The 20,002-nt window shown below is 41.3% G+C and overlaps 1 protein-coding gene across 2 annotated transcripts in view; it reads right to left on the minus strand.

Moving 5' to 3' along the window:
- Window positions 1–1,127: 1,127 nt before the first annotated feature.
- The window catches only part of dock11 (dedicator of cytokinesis 11), a 122,606-nt gene continuing 103,731 nt past the window's right edge, over window positions 1,128–20,002 (minus strand). For both annotated transcript variants that reach the window (XM_084043059.1, XM_084043058.1), the window contains 4 exons: window positions 10,319–10,509; window positions 9,597–9,697; window positions 9,144–9,282; window positions 1,128–4,209 (listed from right to left, as the gene is read on the minus strand). In XM_084043059.1, coding sequence (XP_083899185.1) covers window positions 4,120–4,209; window positions 9,144–9,282; window positions 9,597–9,697; window positions 10,319–10,509 — 521 coding nt within the window. In that variant the 3' untranslated portion in view covers window positions 1,128–4,119. The remainder of the gene's footprint in view (window positions 4,210–9,143; window positions 9,283–9,596; window positions 9,698–10,318; window positions 10,510–20,002) is intronic.

A 20,002-nucleotide genomic window follows, 5' to 3' on the forward strand; every position in this document is an offset into this window, starting at 1 on the left:
ATGCCATTAAATGGGGGTCCGTAGCCTAATGCATGTCAAACTGGGGGTCCTTGAAATTAAAATGGTTGAGAATCACTGCTAGAGAGCCGTAAAAAATCTTCTCTTATGGGGGTCCCTGGCTTATCTTTTCAAATGGGGGTCCGCGGTCTAATAAGTGTCTATTTGGGGGTCTGTGGCCCGAAAAAGTTTGAGAACCACTGCTTTACAATATCAGGATAAAGTGTCATAAGGGAAGAAAAAAAACTTTTTTTTTAAATTAAGTTTTCAGAAGTGATTCAAACGATGACAAACATTGCTTGCCTACATCCTCAGGTAGAGCGTTCGTTCCAGAGCCTATACTGTAGGTCATCATCTGAGGCTGAAGAAGCCCAGTCACCCCAGGTAATGAGACAAGGTTTAGGAACAACCAAGAGAGCTCCAAGGAGAGGAAGGATCCAAGGCTGTGCTCAGGGACAGTGGTGTAAAAAGTACTCACATTTTTCACTTATGTAAAAGTATCAATACTGCAATGTGGAAATATTCCGGAAGTCAAAATGTACTCGAGTAAAAAAGTACATACGTATTGGTATCAAAATGTACTTAAGAGTACCAAAAGTAGAAAGCACTCATTATGCAGAATGTCCCATTTCCAAAAATGGTGCATTTATATAGCGCTTTTATCCAAAGCGCTTTACATTGATTGTGCCATTCACCCATTCACACACACATTCATACACCGATGGCGGAGGAAACCATGCAGGGCACCAACCTGCACATCGGGAGCAATTAGGGGTTCAGCGTCTTGCTCAAGGACACTTCAACACTAACTCTGGGGGAGCGCCCCAGCCCGGGAACGAACTGGGAAACTTGCGGTTTCCAGTTCACTCTACCCGGCCACTCTACCCCTGAGCCACTGCCGCCCCAAAAACATTTTAAAAGTCATCAGTAAAATCTTAAAATGGACGTTGAATGCCTGTAATCATGGATTCTGTGTTGTTGAGTGTCACTGTGAGGAGAGCCTTGATGATGCACAATTTTATGCACAATATTAAGTAGTACAATCCTATTGCAGGATCAGCAAAGATCAGATTCTTTAAATGAGTGTAAAGGGACTGAACGAGAGAAAGAGACTAGGTAGATAGTCTAAATTAGTTTTGCTGTAAAATGTTTTTATTTAAAAAAAAGAAGTATGTTTGATAAGCAGCTTCAATTAACAAATGCAAATAAAATTATAAACCTCAATGGAACAAGGCAAAGTTTGGACAGAAGTCTAAAATTGTACAAATATAAATACATACATACACATGTAGAATTCAATTTACAGCATGACATTATAGTATGTACATCTTCTTTTTTAATACTGTGTACCTTTATATCACCTACCTATCGGCTCATTTCAGTGTAGCACTTGTGAGATACTGTAAAACAGTATAATTATAATCATGTTCTTACAACTTGAAATAACAGAGCCTTTTCAGAAGGCAGAGCATGAAGGCACTGGATCTTAATAGGAAAGGAATTCTTCAGAAGCTCCACTCACTTTCTGAAGTAAATATGCACCATATAGTCACACATCAGTTCGTCCTCTTTCATACCTGACCCTTTAGCCACCTCCCTTGATATACAGGTCATAAAATCACATCTATGATACCGATTGGCATTACACTCTGATAAACTTTCCATCATAATCTCAATAATTTCACTTCATCTCCTTAAAGGGAACCCCATAAGCCAGTGCTAATACCAGTACGTTTTTTAATATATAGTTATATATATTTTAGGCAGTTTTTCTTTATTTAGACAGGGTAGCAGAGAGACAGCTAACTGAGGGCAGAGAGGGAATGACATGCAACACAGGTCTCCAGCTGGACTCCAAAGGGTTATGTGGTTAACACACTCACCTATTGGCATGCCCCAAAACCAGAATGTTTTATTTTTTATTTTTTATCAAGCAAAGCCCCTACTGATATATGCTATTTAATGTGTTCTTTATGTCACACTGATATAAAGAATGATATAAATGTACTGCTCAATTATTTTTTTAATTGGCAGCATTATCACGCAGCAGTTATTCAACACCTTGTCTGAGGGCAACCCAAATGAGGAATTAATAACTTTTTTCCGGTGTATTTAGTAGTTTAACTGGTATTTCACGAATGTGACCTTTCTATATATATTTATAGCTGGTCGGCACTAGGCACACTGCGATGGTATGCCACCACGACACCCTGGATTTAAACGATCATACCGGTGTTTAGCCCATTGACTATAGACATTTCTCAATAACTGTACTTGTCTCACTTTTGTGCTTGTGAACTTGTGAAAGGTCACAGCCCATATACTGTCCCAATACAAAAGTCTGCATCTAGCCTCCACGTACAGCCCAAATGCACAGATGTGAACTTGATCCACACAATTTATCAGGGATGGATTGGGAGGTGACTTCTGTGGACTTGGGACAGCCAAGTATCCCAGAATGCATTTCACACCAATCAGCAGTTGGAAAACTCAACTAATCATAATTTTCAAAATACTGTTGTTGGGTCACTGAATGTAGTTTTTTAGGAAATAATTCTGTGTTGTTTTATCAAGACAGAGCCTACTTGAATGTTTGCTCCTACGTTAGCGCAGTGAGCTGCAGCGAGTGATCACGTGATCCCAAGAACAAGCTTGCCTTAAACTAGAGAGATGCACTCTCTTGTCTCACAAACTTGAGAAAACGTTCTCCCCAAGTTAGTGATGAATGTTAATGTAAAGTAAATGTTCAAGGTTTTAAAGAAAAATACCATGTTTCATTCATGATACCATTCTGTATACATTCTAACCAAGGACACACGTCTGGTCTTTGTATTGGAAAATGGTGTATACCGACATTATACTCTATATTACTGCCGACCATTCCAAAGTCTTGCATCATTGGATTCAGCTCAATTTACGGGCTTGATACAGCACACATGGCTAAACGTAATGATAGCCAAGATCCAGTAGCTGCTACTGTATCTTGCTCCTCTGTCAACTTGCTTCGTCATCATTGTTATTTTGTGGGCTTTTCCAAGCCTTTATTTGATATAGTCACAGTGAGGAGAGAGTAAGTGAGTGAGTGAGTGAGTGAGTGAGTGACTGACATGCAACAGGTTCAGCCGGTCGGGAATCAAACTGGGGATTCACTGTCAGGCATTAGAGCCTATGTGGGACGTGCCCTAACCACTTAGCTAGCAGGATGCCCGCTCCATTGGCAGATTGACCAATCTGGTCATAAGCTCGATAACCAACTACTTCTGGAGAGAATGGTAATATTTTAAAAGTTTTGCATAGCATCTGTTCAGAGAGTAAGTAGAACAATGAAAACTCCTCCCACAGCGGACAAAACACCGCAGTTGTTCTTGTTACTGTAGTTTGTCGCAGAGACAGAGAGCTAAACCTGACTTTCTAATGTGTCACATTCGCTGCAATACATTCTTGAAAAAAACCAAAACACTAGTAGTGTGGTTCTAATACAATGAACATGGGCTGCACTGCAGTCCTTCACCCCCAAGGGTCTACAAATACATCCAAAGTAGGAAGAGAGGCTAGCTGAATGACATCACCAGTACAGGGTATTTTGGGGGAGTCTAGCTAGGTAGTAGATCAGAAAGGGGGAAACATTCACAGGAGTTCAGAGGCAATGACCAATGTACGTACCATGAATCGATACACATCCGATATGAAAAAGAAAGAGGTCTCAGGTGGGTGTAGGGTTCAAATGAAAACCAGGAAAGCGTGTGTGTCATTTTAGATTTTAGCCTTTGGCTATTCAAAAATAGCTGATATACAATTCGTATCGTGTCACTTCGTGCCGCGCTACGAGCTTGTACATCTGCTATTTTCTTTTATATTTTTGAAAAATCTTGAAAGTGTGAGAACTACTGATTTAGGGTGCGTTCGGATATAACGCACTGAGCGCACTAGTCCAATACAAACCAATATGTGAGTGCGCTCCCGGTGCGCATATCCCAACGCACCCATAGAAGGCATTTGTAGAATCGGCCTCAGGTCATAATGGGTAAAGGCTTGGGAATGTAATGAAACGGACAAGAAGAGGGGGTCTGTTGATTTAGCCACCGTGGAGGTAAGGTAGCAGGGTGACAGCAGGGTCAGGCGCTAGCCCAGGTCCGTGGAGGTTCCACTGATGGCTCTGAACACGTGGAGGGAGTTGTGGAGCAGGGAACGCATCATGTCCTCCTGGTAGATCTGTGGTCAGGGCAGAACACGGAACACGTCAGCACAACGCACACATGAACACAATCAAACCAAATAATAACGTGTTCACATACAGTACACGGTGGGCGGACAGGATGCCTGATGTGGGGTTCAAATCAATTATACTGTACTGAATGTTGCTGGTATAATGAAACACACAGTACTGTATGTTGCTGGTATAATGAAACACAGTACTGTATGTTGCTGGTACTGTATAATGAAACACACAGGAGCACGGAAAAGGGAAGTGAAAATAATGAGGACGCTTTCATATTGAGGATTTTATTTCCCTGTTCCATGACGATCATGAAATGGAATGTGAACGAATGTGTTCCATTTCGTATTTTCTTTTCTCTTCCTTTTCTATAATGCCAAGTCAGGCCAGTATGAAGGTTAGCAACCCACCCCCAAGTGTTGACTTTGAGGCAGAAATAAATGCTAGAACAAAATGAAGTGACATTTTTTATATTGATGCAATTTATATAGCTGTCAAACAAAAAATATTAAAAAAAAATGATAATCTCAGTTTGGATTTTTAGGACACCTGCTGTGTGTTATAGTCAGACATGCTACTGTGACTGTATCGTTTTCCTGCCTGATGTGGGGGTTCAAATCAATTATACTGTAGTGAATGTTGCTGGTATAATGAAACGCACAGTACTGTATGTTGCTGGTATAATGAAACACACAGTACTGTATGTTGCTGGTATAATGAAACCACTGGTCTAGCCGAGACAGAGCTAAACAGCCAGAGCTAGACCGCGCTGGTCTAGCTATCACTGTTTTCAAATGTGTTGTGCCCAAGGAACAGCAGTGAGCGAGTCAAAATCTCAAGGCTCACATTCATAGCGAAAATAGATCTACAAGCTCAAAAATGGCAGATCTAAAAGCTCACAACATGGGAGCTTGTAGATTTGCGATTGTTGCTGTATTTCAGTAAGTAAGTAGGTAAGGTAAGTATTTAAATATACTGATTTAAAATTGTCATCTATAATGACAATAAATATAGAATTTGCCTCTGTATTGGGAAATAAGTGCACACAAAGTAGGTCTACATAAAAAAATAAATCATAATTATTTGTATGTATAGTATATATTGCAATAATAACGTGTGGTTGTCACAAAATTCGAAGGCACACCTGGGCTTGTCTCACGGCACACCTTTGTGCTTCGGCACAGCGTTTGATAAGCCACTGAACTAGATATTTATAGGTTCACAATGTCGTGTACAGCAGCGGTTCTCAAACTTTTTCATTTTGGCCATGGACCCCCATCTGAAAATGTTTTGTGCCAGGGGACCCCCAGAAGAGAAGATTTGTGTTAAGAAATTCAAAAATTATTTCAACATTTTTCAAAAATGTTCACAAATAGCAGATGTGCAAGCTCGCAGGGCGGCACGAAGTGACGCGCTGTGAGCTTGTATATCTGCTATTTTTAAATAGCCACGGTAACACTTTTTGCTGGGAACCCCATGGAACCTCTCCAAGGACCCCTTTGAGAAGCACTGGTGAACAGTATGGATCTTCACCATGATGTGTGTGGAACAATGCACAATGAGTCACTCACTCTCACGTCACTACTAAGACTAACAGGGGGAACACCTAACAATTGTGTCCATGTACTAGTGTGTTTAACCCGTTCAATCCGGGAACGCATCTGTGTCATTTTAGATGTCTTTGGCTATTAAAAAATAGCAGATATACAAGCTCATAGATCGAACTTGTCGATCTGCTATATATATTTTTTTAACATTTGTGCAAATCTTTGAATATATATATGTTTTTTAAAGGGAACATTTTCTTACACAAATCTTTGCCTCTGGGGATTCTACAAATGTCTTCTAAAACAGTTTTTTGTTGCTATAATATCAGTGGTTCTCAAACCTTTTTCATATCAAGGACCCCCAAAATGTCTGTGGACAAAATATTTTTGTCCCAGGGACCCCGACCAGAAGCAAAGATTTGAGTTAAAAACGTATATACATATTCAAATATCTGCACACATTTTCACGATTTATTTTTCAAAAATAGCCAAAGACATCTATAAAATGACACAGTATATGCGTTCCTGGAATGAATGGGTTAATATTGAAGGTAACTTCCTGGCTGTTTTTCTGCCTCACCCTGCTCAGGGTGGTTGATGCATCATGACTGTGGAATGTCTCCTTTCTCGTTTTAGCAAATAATGCTCAAGACACCAGGATGTATCAACTGAGAACAGTGAACAGGGTTTGTCAGAACAATGCATTGCGTATGGATGTCATGCTCATGTTTCACACTCAGTGGTGGAAAAAGTACTCAAATTCTTTACTTAAGTAAAAGTACCAATACTGCAATATAGAAATACTATATTACAAGTAAAAGTCCAGAATTCTAAATTTACTTGAGTTAAAGTACAAAAGAATTAGTATCAAAATGTACCAAAAGTAAAAGTACTAAAATATTTGAAAACAGATCTACAAGCTCACAACGTGTTGCGATGCTACACTAGCTTGTAGATCGGCTATTTTCAAATAGCCTATGTATACAATAGGGCTAAAGTGGTTAATGTACGTTTCATAATATCATAATTTATATCTGAAAAGTAACTAGTGAGTAAAGTTTTCAAATAATTGTAGTGTAGTAAAAGCACAATATTTGCCTCTGTGATGTAGTGGAGTAGATGTAAAAGTATTGGAAATTGGAAATACTCAAGTAAAGTACAGATACCTCACAATTGCACTTAAGTATAGTACTTAAGTAAATGTACTTAGTTACTTTCCACCACTGTTCACACTCATGCTGTGATTCAATGCACGCAATTTTACAGATGAGCGACTAATTCTATAACAGTGGTTCGCAACCTTTTCTGGCTCAAGGCCCACTTGAAAATCTCCAAAGCGTATTTTCAGAGCATGTTAATCTTAACGATCAATCAATCGATTGTATTCCGGCTTGGCTCAAGCAATGGAACTAAACATAGTATCCTTTAAGTTCCTATTGATCGGTATCACAATGTCCACCAACTGGACCCCGGGCCACAGGTTGGGAATCGCTGTTCTAAAAAAACAACAGTCCTGTTTAACCACTTAAAACCCCAACGTCGGTATTCTGGGGATAATTGGCTGTTTTCAGTGAAGATATTTCATGTAGAGCGAAAACAGAAAATACACTAGGACAGAGCCCTGGGGGACTCCGGTCAACCAGATAGGGCTTAAGTGGTTAAAGGATGTTATGGTTCACATCACCTTTGACACACTTTTCAACCACGTTACCTGATTGTTTCCTTAAAGCTGGCCAGCAGCACAGTGGAGAAATGAAGAAAAAGTGTTAGACAGTTGGATTCAAAGTTTAACCCATTAAAAGCAGGAACGCTATTCAAAAATAGCAGATAAACAAGCAGGTATACGCGCTATGAGCTTGTAGATCTGCTTTTTTTTTTTTTATCAAGAAAATTTGTGCAAACATTTAAATATATATATATTTTTTAAATACAAATACATTTTTGGAGGTCCTTGACATGAAAAGGTTTGAGTACCACTAATATGGCAACAGTTAGGATTTAGAAGACATTTGTAGAATCCCCCAAGAAACAAAGATTTGAGTTACAAATGTTCGCTTTAAATATATATTCAAAGATTTGCACAATTTCCCGGTTTGAATGGGTTAAGCAGGTGGAAAGCAAAGAACCAGGTCCACTTTTGATGGAAAACAATATGATAAGAGCACTGAGCGAGACCAAATTAGTTACGTGTAAAAGTGTGTGTGTGTGTGTGTGTGTGTGTGTGTGTGCATGTTGCCTCATGGCTTGATGCCTCAAAGGCTCGATGACGCAGCACTGACATTTCCAATAATCAATGGATTGCAATGTTCGAAACCTCAGCTCAGACAATGTCTCACAATCAGGTGGTTTCTCACACAAGACAGAGGGACAACTGCCTACACTTAAACATTTGTATTGCGTCACTGTTTCAGCAATACATTATTTCATCAGCAATAAATCACTTCTTATCCACTGTAGCTACTGTAAGTAGACTTATTAAAATAATTGCAAAAAAATTGCCGATGTAAAAGCTCACAACAAGTTGCGACGTTTTGTGAGCTTTTAGATTGGCTATTTTCGCAATTTGTCATACAACAAACTATAATAGGGCTTAGTTAAATATGCCCACACTTTGTAGCTGCACATCCTAGGCTCTTGCTCAATAATCCTCTCTAGGAAGCGATTAAGATGAACTGTGTTGACTGACATAAGACACTAATCTTAATGCCAATACAGTGGGTTCACGTCTGCCACGGTTGTGTTACATCAGTGCTAATCCGAGTTCCCAGAAGCTCTCGCATTAAAACGTGAGGGGGCGAGAAACATCAGTGCCTGCCAATCATGAACTGTTAGTGTGTTGTTCTGCTTTTTAGGAAAGGTCTGTAGTACATTAAGCTGAGCAGCTAGACATTGATCAAGACTCATGTGCAAAGTCTTCAATATGCAGAATTATGGTGATAGGAGATGAGGCGATATTGTTTTCCCACCATGGGACAAAGGCACAGGCATAACTACCGTGAAGCAGGGGACGCCGTTGCGTTGGGGCCCCCCCAAGACATTTGGGGCGCACCCGTGCCGTCGTCGGTAAAATAAACAAATAAGTATATATACTGTATACAGAGATGCAGTGGCAGCTGACGGAATTTTGCTAGCACCAGCAGGCCCTTCAACTGGTAGAGAGGGTAATAATAACGTGGAGGAAGTCAGAAGAGGTTCAGGTCTTGTCAGGGCCCAGTGTTGGCTTGTTACGCCACTGGACAAAGGTATGTTTGATTGGTTGGGTGAAGTGACAGAAAATGACTTTCATCATAAACTCCAATAAAATTTGCATAAATCTGGACTTTTTAGTGTGGCATTCAGAGAGTCAGTGTCATATGGCCCACTCACTCAGCATGGAATATTACCTGTTCATGGATGAGCTCAGACAGATCTTTGACCATGTCTTTGAAGTTGTTCTTCAGGCCCTCGTGATACTCCAACTGGTCCTCCTTGATGATGCGCTCGTTGATGTCCAGAGCTATGCTGCACGCCTGGACAAAGCGCCTACGATTACATGCCACACGCGCACGCGCACACACACACACACACACACACACACACACACACACACACACACACACACACACACACACACACACACACACACACACACACACACACACACACACACACACACACACACACACACACACACACACACACACACACGTCAGTACACTGTAGGGAGGGACACATGCGCACACAGTCAAATCAGAGACATGCTTGCACACAATAGTGCAGTGTAGCACGTACACACAGATAACAATCAAGGTTACCAGGCACACAATACGGTGCATAGATTAGGAACTGTGGCCTACCTGAATATATCTTTGAGATCCTTGGCTTTCTTGTTGGCAGACTGGTTGGGTTTACTGTCATCCAGGAAAGCCCTGGCATAGGCCATAGGACCTGCATTCACCTACCATAAACAAATAAGAATAAGGGACATTAACAAACGATCTCTGGAACCCCCTCAAGGACCCCTGTTGGTCCCTGGATTCCACTGTGAGAAGCACTGGTTTAGAGTTGCCAAAATACAGTGTGTATATAGGAGAAGAAAAGAAAGGAAAAAAACATTGCATTGTTGCATAAAATGCATTAACCAGGTCTAAAAGGTCACATCATTCTATCAATATATTATGAGTCTGTGTTCCACAAAGCAGCTTAACCCTTTGGTTTGAGCACCACAGATATATAGGAACATAGGTCTTTTCAAAAAACTGTAAGGATTTAGAAGACATTTGTAGAATCTCCGGAAGCAAAGATTTGAGTTACACGTTTGCTTTAAAAAAATATATATATATTCAAAGATTTGCACACATTTTCACGTTTCGTTTTCATTGCCGCGCTATGAGCTTGTATATCTGATATTTTTGAATAGCCAAAGTATAAAATAACGGTTAAAGTGGTTACACAGATGCGTTCCCGGTTTTAATGGGTTAAATAAATCCCCTTGGCTGAAACATTCAAGTTCTATTCTCCAATCATCTTGCACTTTGTAAGTGGCTCTGGATAAATTCATAAATCATACAGCCTTTACCTGCACAGAGACGCAGCCCTGCAGTTTGAGCTGCAGTTGGATCATGTCTACTTCCGTGCTGGAGCACAGTTTGGTCAGCTCGGCGGTGCGCGCCCGAATCTCGTCAATGGCCACGTCCACGGGCTTCAGTTCGACCTGCTTCTCATTCAGCACCTCGATGCGCTTCTTCACGTAAGGGAAGGTGTGGGCCGCTGTAGCATGCACGCAGGCAGCACACACACACACACGCACACACACACACACAAAAACATATCCCTCAGTAATGTACAGTAAAGGCCTGTGAGTGATTTGGACCCTCCCCACTTCCAGAAGGGGAAATGATCAACTCTCTCAGAAGAACACTGTCTTAGAACATTTCTTTTCACATGCTTTAGCCTTTCATCCTGAATCGAAACTGCCTCACCGCAACGTCGAGGCAATTAACCACTTAAGCCCTATATACTTCGCCGTGCGCCCGATATAGTGAAATGGGAAATCTTCAAGCTCACAACACGTCGCAACGCAACACGTTGAGCTTGTAGATCTATAACCATAGTGACATGCCCAAAATAGGAACGCCAGGTTGAAAGTGGTTAAACAGGTAGGCACAAAATTACACTGAACGAGAAGTTTTATTTAAGTTTGTGGCTTGTTTTTTCTTTCTTTTTTAGATAACCGGTGGTGATGAGGGTTTGACTGTGTGGGAGTTCTCCCACCAGATGATCACAGTGACATGACTCCACAGACTTCAGAGCTGAAGAGCACACAAGGCTGTCCTCTCTCCAAGCTGGCTCTGTGGTCCAGGTTGACATGTCTGCTTCTAATGCACTCCGGTGAAGTTAATCAAGGGGCTATTTATCTGGTGTGCGTGTGTGGTGTGTGTGTCTGTGTGTGAGTAAGTAAAACAAACAGACGGTCGGGGTATAGGGGCATATGCCACACTGGAGCCAAGGTTGATTTCTTCTGCTGAAGAGAACCTGGGCTTTGTAAGCAGTGGCACAGGATTAAACGTGATTCATTAGAAAACCAGGCACACAAAACAAAAAAAGGTCTGCTTTATCACACCGTTTTGGTTATAGGGCAGAACAAAAAACAACTCGATCTTCGTGCTATTGCAGCATGCCCAAAATGGACTTCCTGTGTTTTATCATTTACATAGACACTGTCACGGGGCAACCCGTGCCCTACACATACAGACACATGGGTTAAGGGCATTGCACGCACACACACACCACACAGCTGCGTTCGATTCATAATCAAGACCACCGGCCGGTTTGGAAGAAACTGTTGGAAGTGACTGTGGGTTGCGTGGCAGATATGTCCTAACAAAATGTCAATACTATAATGTCAATACTGTTGAATGCATTCACAAATTCACAAGTAATACACACAGACTTTACAGGGGTGAAACATTCAGTTTATTGTGTAACCTGTGTTAAAAGGAGTTGCTCATCATTTGTCACCTGTAACTCCTCCGCAGTACTGGCACTGTGGGTTGAACTGCCAAACAGAGCAAGAGCAAACCAGGTCCCAGTGGAAGGTGCCATGTACTGTAGAGGAGGAGGGGTGTTTCACAATGTTTATGGGCAAAGTATTCTATTGTCTTCGGAAATGAATTCAAACACAAAATGGTGTTCAGTCTGAAAGTACAATATCTATTTATGTGTTGGGTTATTCATGATATATTTGTCAGCTTGTAGATAAGCTATTTTTGAAGGTTAATTGCTTCCTGTGTTGTGGTAGGATCCTCTCCTATAAAAAGGAGGTTGCAATTTCAGAGCATCAGTTCTGCTCGGGCGGGCAGAGAGCTAAGAGCCCAGTCAGAGAGCTGCCAGGGCCCCTTCATAGGGGTGTAGCCTAGTGCGGTTTTGTTCTTTTCCCTTTTTGATAAGTTTTGCATTCATTTCCTGAGTTCTTTATGTTAGTATTTTTTGGCCAGCATATTTTTTGTTATTCAAATACATCTGCACTGTATAAAGCTACACAGAGTTTGGTGGAGGAAAAGTGGGAGAAATAAAAACCCCAAAAGAGCATTTCTGACTGTTTTTGGAGTCTCGACTTTACAGACACATCCATCCTGCGAATGAACATCTGGGTTCCGAAATGGAACTCAAAACACAGACCCTCCTTTCACCTCGCAGGAAAGTTAAGCGTCTCAACAGGGAAAGAAAAAGAAAACTCCACGCGCAGAAACCCACGCGGTCCTACTGTTACAATCCCACAGGTCGCTGATCGGGACAGGACACACAGACACAAGCTTTTGCTATATTTAAATATACTATTCTTCGACATCCAGTGACTGGGTACGTGGCACCTAGCCAAAGCTAATTAGTATCAGGATGTTCCAGACTATTTCGGCAGTTGACTATCAAAAACTGCTTCAAAAGATGGCAGTACTGGAAACGGAATTACACCGATTAAGAGTGAATGTGGAGGTGAATCAACATTATGGGATACCACAGACTCAGAGAAACGAACGCTTGGGGTAAAGCCAAAGGACACGAAGGAACGAATAACTGGCAGAACTCAGAGCCCTGAGATTACAGATTTGACCGGCTGTCCTGCGCTACCACCCCCGCATACCGCGTCTTCTACCCCCCTTCAACAGTGGACAACTACCAAAGGGAGAACTACGAACAAACCTCCCAAAAAATCGAGTGTGCACCTGGGAAACAGATTCACTCCACTGCTACAGGACCCTACATGTCCGTCTGATGACAGAGACAACATCTCATCTTCACCCAGCAGGGTAAGAAAGAACCAAGAGTACAGAAGGAAAAAGGCTACATGGAGATGAAATGTCTGTGCCTGAATTTCTGATCGTGGGCGATGCCGCTGTGAAAGATGTTAAAAACATGATACAAAGAAAGGCAAAAGTGCTATGTTTCCCCAAAGACACAGTCTCTGACATGAATGACAGAATTTTAAATCTTGTCGCTGCACACCCAACGGTGTGCACACCCAAAAACCTGATTTTGCACATTGGTACATGTGACATAGAGGGAAAAAAGTCAGAAATCCTAAAACAACATTTCATGGCTTTATTCAACAAAATCAGCTCACTAGATGTGTGCATTAGTGGCCCACTTCCTCCTACAAGAGGCGGCGATGAACGATTCAGTAGACTGTCTGCACTGAGCAAGTGGCTTTCAACTACATCGATCGAAAACACCTTTTTTTCAGACGGTTTTCACCTAAACAAACTAGTAGTAAAATGATTCGTCTCAAACGTATTCTACACTCTCAAACGTGCCTCCGCCACCCTCTGCCAAGGTCAGAACACAAGAATCCAAAACAACAGTGCCCCTGCTGAAGCAGCGGATGAAGTGAAGGGGGGCGAAGCCACGGCCCACCCCACCGAGGATGGTGGAGGAGCAAGTGAACTCACAGATAGTGAAGCCCCGGAATTAAAAACAAAGAGCAGCGTACTCAAACTGCTGATAGCCCCAACTCCCCCCCAGGAGGAGATTGCCACGGGCATGCCAGCCATGGCTGAGGATGAAGACACAGAGAAAGGAGACACAGCCTCTATAGAGGAGACTTTCAATGAGGACGAAGAATATCAAACTCCATCACCTTCCTCCTCTTCATCATCATCATCTTTTTCCCTGTCTCCAATACCACTTTTGGAATTTACCAGCAGCATGAATGACTTGATTAGCGCGGGGATTAGACTCACCCCCCTAATCAAACACCAGGGCCCACAACCACCAACCTCCCTCTGTGCTTGGTAATTATAGACCAATTTCTAACCTGCCTTTTCTGGGCAAGGTCTTAGAAAAAACTTTCATCAACTGGATGTGTTCCTACAGAACAATAAGGTTCATAACAAATTCCAATCTGGCTTCAGAAAAGGCCACAGCACAGAAACAGCACTTGTAAAAGTAATTAATGATCTTAGGGTGTCTGCTGACGACAAAAATGTATCCGTTCTCCAACAAAATTCGAATACAACGCCTGGAGTACTGGATTGGTTTGTCAGGCACAGCCTTGTCTTGGTTTTACTCCTACCTAACAGGCAGAAGCTATTTTGTCAGTCTAGCTGACTTTGATTCAGACAAACACAACATCTGTTCTGGTATTCCACAGGGCTCAATTCTGGGTCCTTTATTGTTCTCCCTGTATATACTGCCGCTGGGAGAACTCATCGCCGATCACGGAGTGAACTTCCATTTCTATGCTGATGATACCCAGCTATATCTTTCAGTGCTCTAGACCCATTGTTGACCTGTCTGTCCAGTATAAAATGCTCGATGAGTGAACTTTCTTAAGCTAAATGAGGATAAAACAGAAGTTCTCATAATTGGCTCTAGTGAGCAGAGAGAATCAATAATAAGTAGACTTGGCAACCTGACTGTAGAAAGTAACACTACAGTAAAGAACCTGGGGGTTATTATCGAGTCTGAATTGAATGTTAATACACACATTAATCATGTTACCAAGATTGCTTTCTTTCATCTTAGAAATATTGCACAAATTATTATTGCACATCTGTCGTTGGACGATGCAAAAACGTTGATCCACGCTTTTGTTTTCTCTCAGCTTGATTACTGCAATGCACTCTACTCTGGCCTGCCGAAGAAAACAACTGACAGATTACAACTTGTTCAAAATGCGGCAGCCAGAGTTTTAACTAAAACTAGGATGAGAGAACATATTACTCCAGTTCTAGCTTCACTACACTGGCTCCCGGTTGTTTTTCAGGATTGATTTTAAAATTATTTTACTAGTTTATAAAGCTCTAAATGGTCTGGCACCTTCCTACCTCTATGACTGCCTAGAGCAGTGTTTATCAACCTTTTTGGTGCCAAGGCACACCTGGCATAGCCAATATATCCCAGGGCACACCTAGAATTTAGCGGCTGGCCCTGGGTTCATCTCTTCTTTGCTGGTGGAGCTCTCATCATCTTGTAGTAATAATACTGAGTGCCAAAGCATGTACCCTGTGCCCCTTTTATACAGTACCAGGTAGGACAACATATTTGCATTCCTATGGGTGATGGTCGCTACACTGAATGGCCGTATCGATTGACGGACAATCACCGCTATTGTTCTCGAGGGGCTGGGTTCACACTTTCTTCAAACGTCGCGGCACACCTCAGCAGTACTCGCGGCCCAAAATTGGGCCCTTTGCCAGGGTTGATAAACACTGGCCTAGAGAGATACAGTATGTTCCAACCCGGCCCCTCAGGTCTTCAAGTGCTGACCTGCTCGAGGTGCCTACAATGACATATAAAAATACGGTGAAGCAGCATTCTGCTTCTACGGACCGACAGCGTGGAATAAACTCCCATTACACCTAAGACAGGCAGCCTCTGTCGATAGCTTTAAAGCACAGCTCAAGACCTACTTCTTCACTCTTGCTTTTAGCTGATTTTTTGGTGGATTTTTAAATCTCTGTGTTGTTACCCATGTCCTCACTGTATTGCCTGATTCACTGCCTTTTGCTATTATTTTAATGTTGTTTTATGCTTTTGCTTTTCTTTTTTTTTTTGCTTTATTGTTAAATTGGTTGTAACTGTGATTGTATTCTTGCATTTCATGTCATGAAAGGTGCTATACAAATGAAGTTTATTGTGGGATCGCTAAAGCGATCACACTACTGTTATTGCCAATATTTCGACAGTTTTTTTGGACCCTAACTAGTCCTTCATACTTTTAGCTACAAACTCCGTTCCAACTCTTCAACGTTCGGCCTACTCAGGACATGTCGGCTAACATTCAATTTTTTGAAATAATTTGTACTTTTAGAGATATTTCACTTTTTACTGCTAAAAAAATCCCATTAATTTCAATGGGGAAATTCATACTTTTAGCTAGAAACTCCGTTCCAACTCTATAACGTTCAGCCTACTTAGGACATATTGGCTACCATTTGAATTTTTGAAATAATTTGTACTTTTAGTGATATTTCACTTTTTACTGCTAAAAAAATCCCATTCATTTCAATGGGGAAATTCATACTTTTAGCTAGAAACTCCGTTCCAACTCTATAACGTTCAGCCTACTTAGGACATATTGGCTACCATTTGAATTTTTGAAATAATTTGTACTTTTAGAGATATTTCACTTTTTACTGCTAAAACAATCCCATTCATTTCAATGGAGAAATGCCATTTAGCCACAGTGGAGCCTAGCAACTGCTTATTATACCCTAACAACACCATATTAGACCCTAGCAACCGCCTATTAGACCCTAGCAACCACCGTTTTACCCTAGCAACCACCAGTTTCACCCTAGCAACCGCATATTAGACCATATAAACTGCATATTAGACCCTAGCAACCCCCTATTAGACCCTAGCAACCGCTTATTAGGCCCTAGCAACCACCTGTTTTACCCTAGCAACCACCTATTAGACCCTAGCAACCGCCTATTAGACCCTAGCAACCGCCTATTAGACCCTAGCTATCACTGTTTTACCCTAAAAAACTACATTTTACACTATTCAACACTGCCAACACTATAAAAACTTGTAACACTAATACTTTAACACCTTTCACACCTTTCACACCTTTCAAACCTTTCAAACCTTTAGAACCTTTCAAACCTTTAGAACTTTTAGAACCTTTAGAACCTTTCAAACCTTTCAAACCTTTAGAACCTTTCAAACCTTTCAAACCTTTCAAACCATTCAAACCATTCAAACCTTTAGAACCTTTAGAACCTTTAAGAACCTTTCAAACCTTTCAAACCTTTCAAACCCTTCAAACCTTTCAAACCTTTCAAACCTATAACACTACTAACACTATCAATACTCAATACCAGCAACATTCTTAGCGATCCCACACTGTTTCTTCAGGAACAGTACTTTCTAGTTATTATTGTTATTACATTCTCAGACTCGCCGACCGCCCACCCTCCCTCACTTACTGTATGAGGAAAAGCACGTCGATGCACAGGTTAAGCACACATACTGTAAGTACATTACAACTTACAGTACCAAACAAGTGGTCTCTCATGTTTAGCCCATTGACTAGTAATAGTTTGTTTCTTTTTCGAGGCAGCCATTCCATTCATTTCAGTATGGTAGTAGAGTGGTTACCTTTTGTCAAAGTTACGTTATCGTTGCACTTTAATGCCTTTTAAAAGCGCCTCATTTACCAAGTCCAGCCGAAAATATTGCCTGCAAGAAAAGACATTTTTTCCGAACAAAAGAATCCGGGACCCAACATTGTCTTATTAAACATATGTTTGTGGCGTTTCGATAATTTTGGACGAAATGTAAACAAATGTGAATTTTAGACATTTTAAATTTTATTAACGGGAAAATATGTCCGAAGCTGTGAATAGACAATGACATGCGTTCATGGAATAAAGCAAAATAAAATCTCATGACTGAAAATGTTATGATGATATTTCGATATTATAACTCTTAAGCTATGTTGCTGCTGTTCTACATACAGCCATCCAGTTGAAGAAATCACAGATTGAGGCTTTAACCCTTGCTTTTTAAGACATTTTTGAGACCATTCATGTTTCATGGAGGATGCTTCTGAACATGTATTCTACTGCTAGTTTGACAACTTCAAATACTAACACAACTAATATCCGAAAATAGCTGATCTACAAGCTCGAGCTTGTAGATCGGCTATTTTCAGGGCACGACATGCTTCCATGGAAGACATGTTGACTTTTACGGAATCCAAATGACTGAAATCCATCATGGGGACTGAGAATTGTAATCCATGTCTATTGACGCTGGTACGGGTATTTATGTTTCACAAGATGCTGTAATCCTAGTGTTTACATTCTGCCAGTGACCCGAGGAGCTGGGTTGATTGCTCCCAGTGATAAAGTAGCATGACCTCAAACCACCTGGCATAATAACAGTTCATTTAACCCATTAAGACCTGAGGCCGATTCCAAAAAAAATCTAAATCCTAACAGTTTTTTGAAGCAGATCTACAAGCTCATAGCGCGGCACTCGGTGCCGTGCTATGAGCTTGTATATCTGCTATTTTTGAATAGCTAAAGAATTCTAAAATGACACAGATGCGTTCCAGGTCTCAATGGGTTGTTAAACTCATTAATCTCAGCTTAATTCTCTAGCCCAGCAATTCTCAACCTGTGGGGTGGGGCCCACTGCCGGGACATAAGCATATTGCAAATGGGTCCCCAAATGATTGGAAAAAACAACATTTTATTGATAATATAACATTGATATATATTTTTAAATGGGCATATTGTGGGTATGTATGTACATATAATCAATACAACCAATGTAATATTTAAATATAAAATATTGGTATGTAGTTACATAAAAAATGAATTTAGGCATGTGTAATCCTACTATAATTCTAGTAACCTCTGTGCGTTTGTAGTGGAGGTGAAGCTACCCGGTTCTCCTCACTGGCTGGACCAATTGCTCTGATTTTGCACACAGCCATTGACCATTACCATCTGAACTTAACTGTGAAGCCCGTTTTTCAATTTCATCAAATCTCAGCTTCTTATTAGCGTTTTTGTGTCAAACACTGTCGCCATGGTTACGGGGCTGCCCAGCTATGGCACGAACTGCCTCCCGGGTTGCCAGATCATGTGCGCATATCCCCCCACGGATGCGTCGACCGGGTATGGTCTAGTTATCCATAATTACTGTAATATTGAAGGACAAGATGAACATTTATAATTATTATTCACCCACTGTCTTTCTGAACATCCCTCACTCACTGGTGGGGAATCCTAATCTTTTGTGTGTTTATGTGCGCTGGCTGTTTGTATCATAGTTTAGTGTGTACGTGCGTCTGCGACACACTGCCAGATTGTATCATAGTTAAGTGTGTACGTGCGTCTGCGACACACTGCCAGATTGTCGGTAGACAGCCAGTCTCTCTTTCCCAGTCATCCAGCTGTCACGTAGCCTAATATAAATATAAATATAACTATAAGGCGGCACGCTGCTGTTGTCAGGGTCTGGGGTAAATAAATAAACATAGTACATTTACATCGGAGCATTTTGTGCGGTGGTATTCTTTGAAGGACAACATTGTTCACCTATATAACATTGCAAAAATCAGGCACAGCCTGTCTCAATTAAAAAGATGCAGAAAGAAGTGTCCACACAATTGTTACCTACAGGCTTATTGTAAGGCTCACAGACTTTCATGGATCGTGATTGTGGAACCCCATGGCTGTTAATGGAGGGTTTCATGGACTGCAGACCGGTTATTATAGTAGTTGTTGGTATTATTGTTGGTGTGCATCAACTTCCACCCTCCCCTCTCTCTCTCTCTCTCTCTCTCTCTCTCTCTCGCACAACCGGTCAAGGCAGATGGCCGCCCAGGTTCTGTTTAAAGGGGAATTCTTCTTGCTGCCGTTGCCAACTGCTTGCTCATTGAGGAATCGTTGGGTAACTGTAACTTAAACATTTAAATGCATTCGCAGCGTTCACATTCATTTTTAAGGGCCAACGTTAACTATCACCTACTGCAGTAGCCCCCTGTAGACTGTATCATATTGACTGTCTGAAGCTGTTCCTCGCTTCATCACGCCAGTCGAGCAGGCGAGCTTATGCCTGCACGCACCGTAACATTAATTAAATGATATAGATTAGATGGAGGCAACCGAGTAGGAACTAATCAAATATTTGAGATTATATTACACCTTTGGTGTAATATAACAATACACAATAATTAACAAAAACTGTCTCTGTTTTATCTGTTATTACTTATCTGTTGACGTTTACAGCCATCTGTCGGATT

Source organism: Gymnoscopelus microlampas, assembly GCF_963454915.1.
Source record: "Gymnoscopelus microlampas genome assembly, chromosome: 19".
Taxonomy (NCBI): domain Eukaryota; kingdom Metazoa; phylum Chordata; class Actinopteri; order Myctophiformes; family Myctophidae; genus Gymnoscopelus; species Gymnoscopelus microlampas.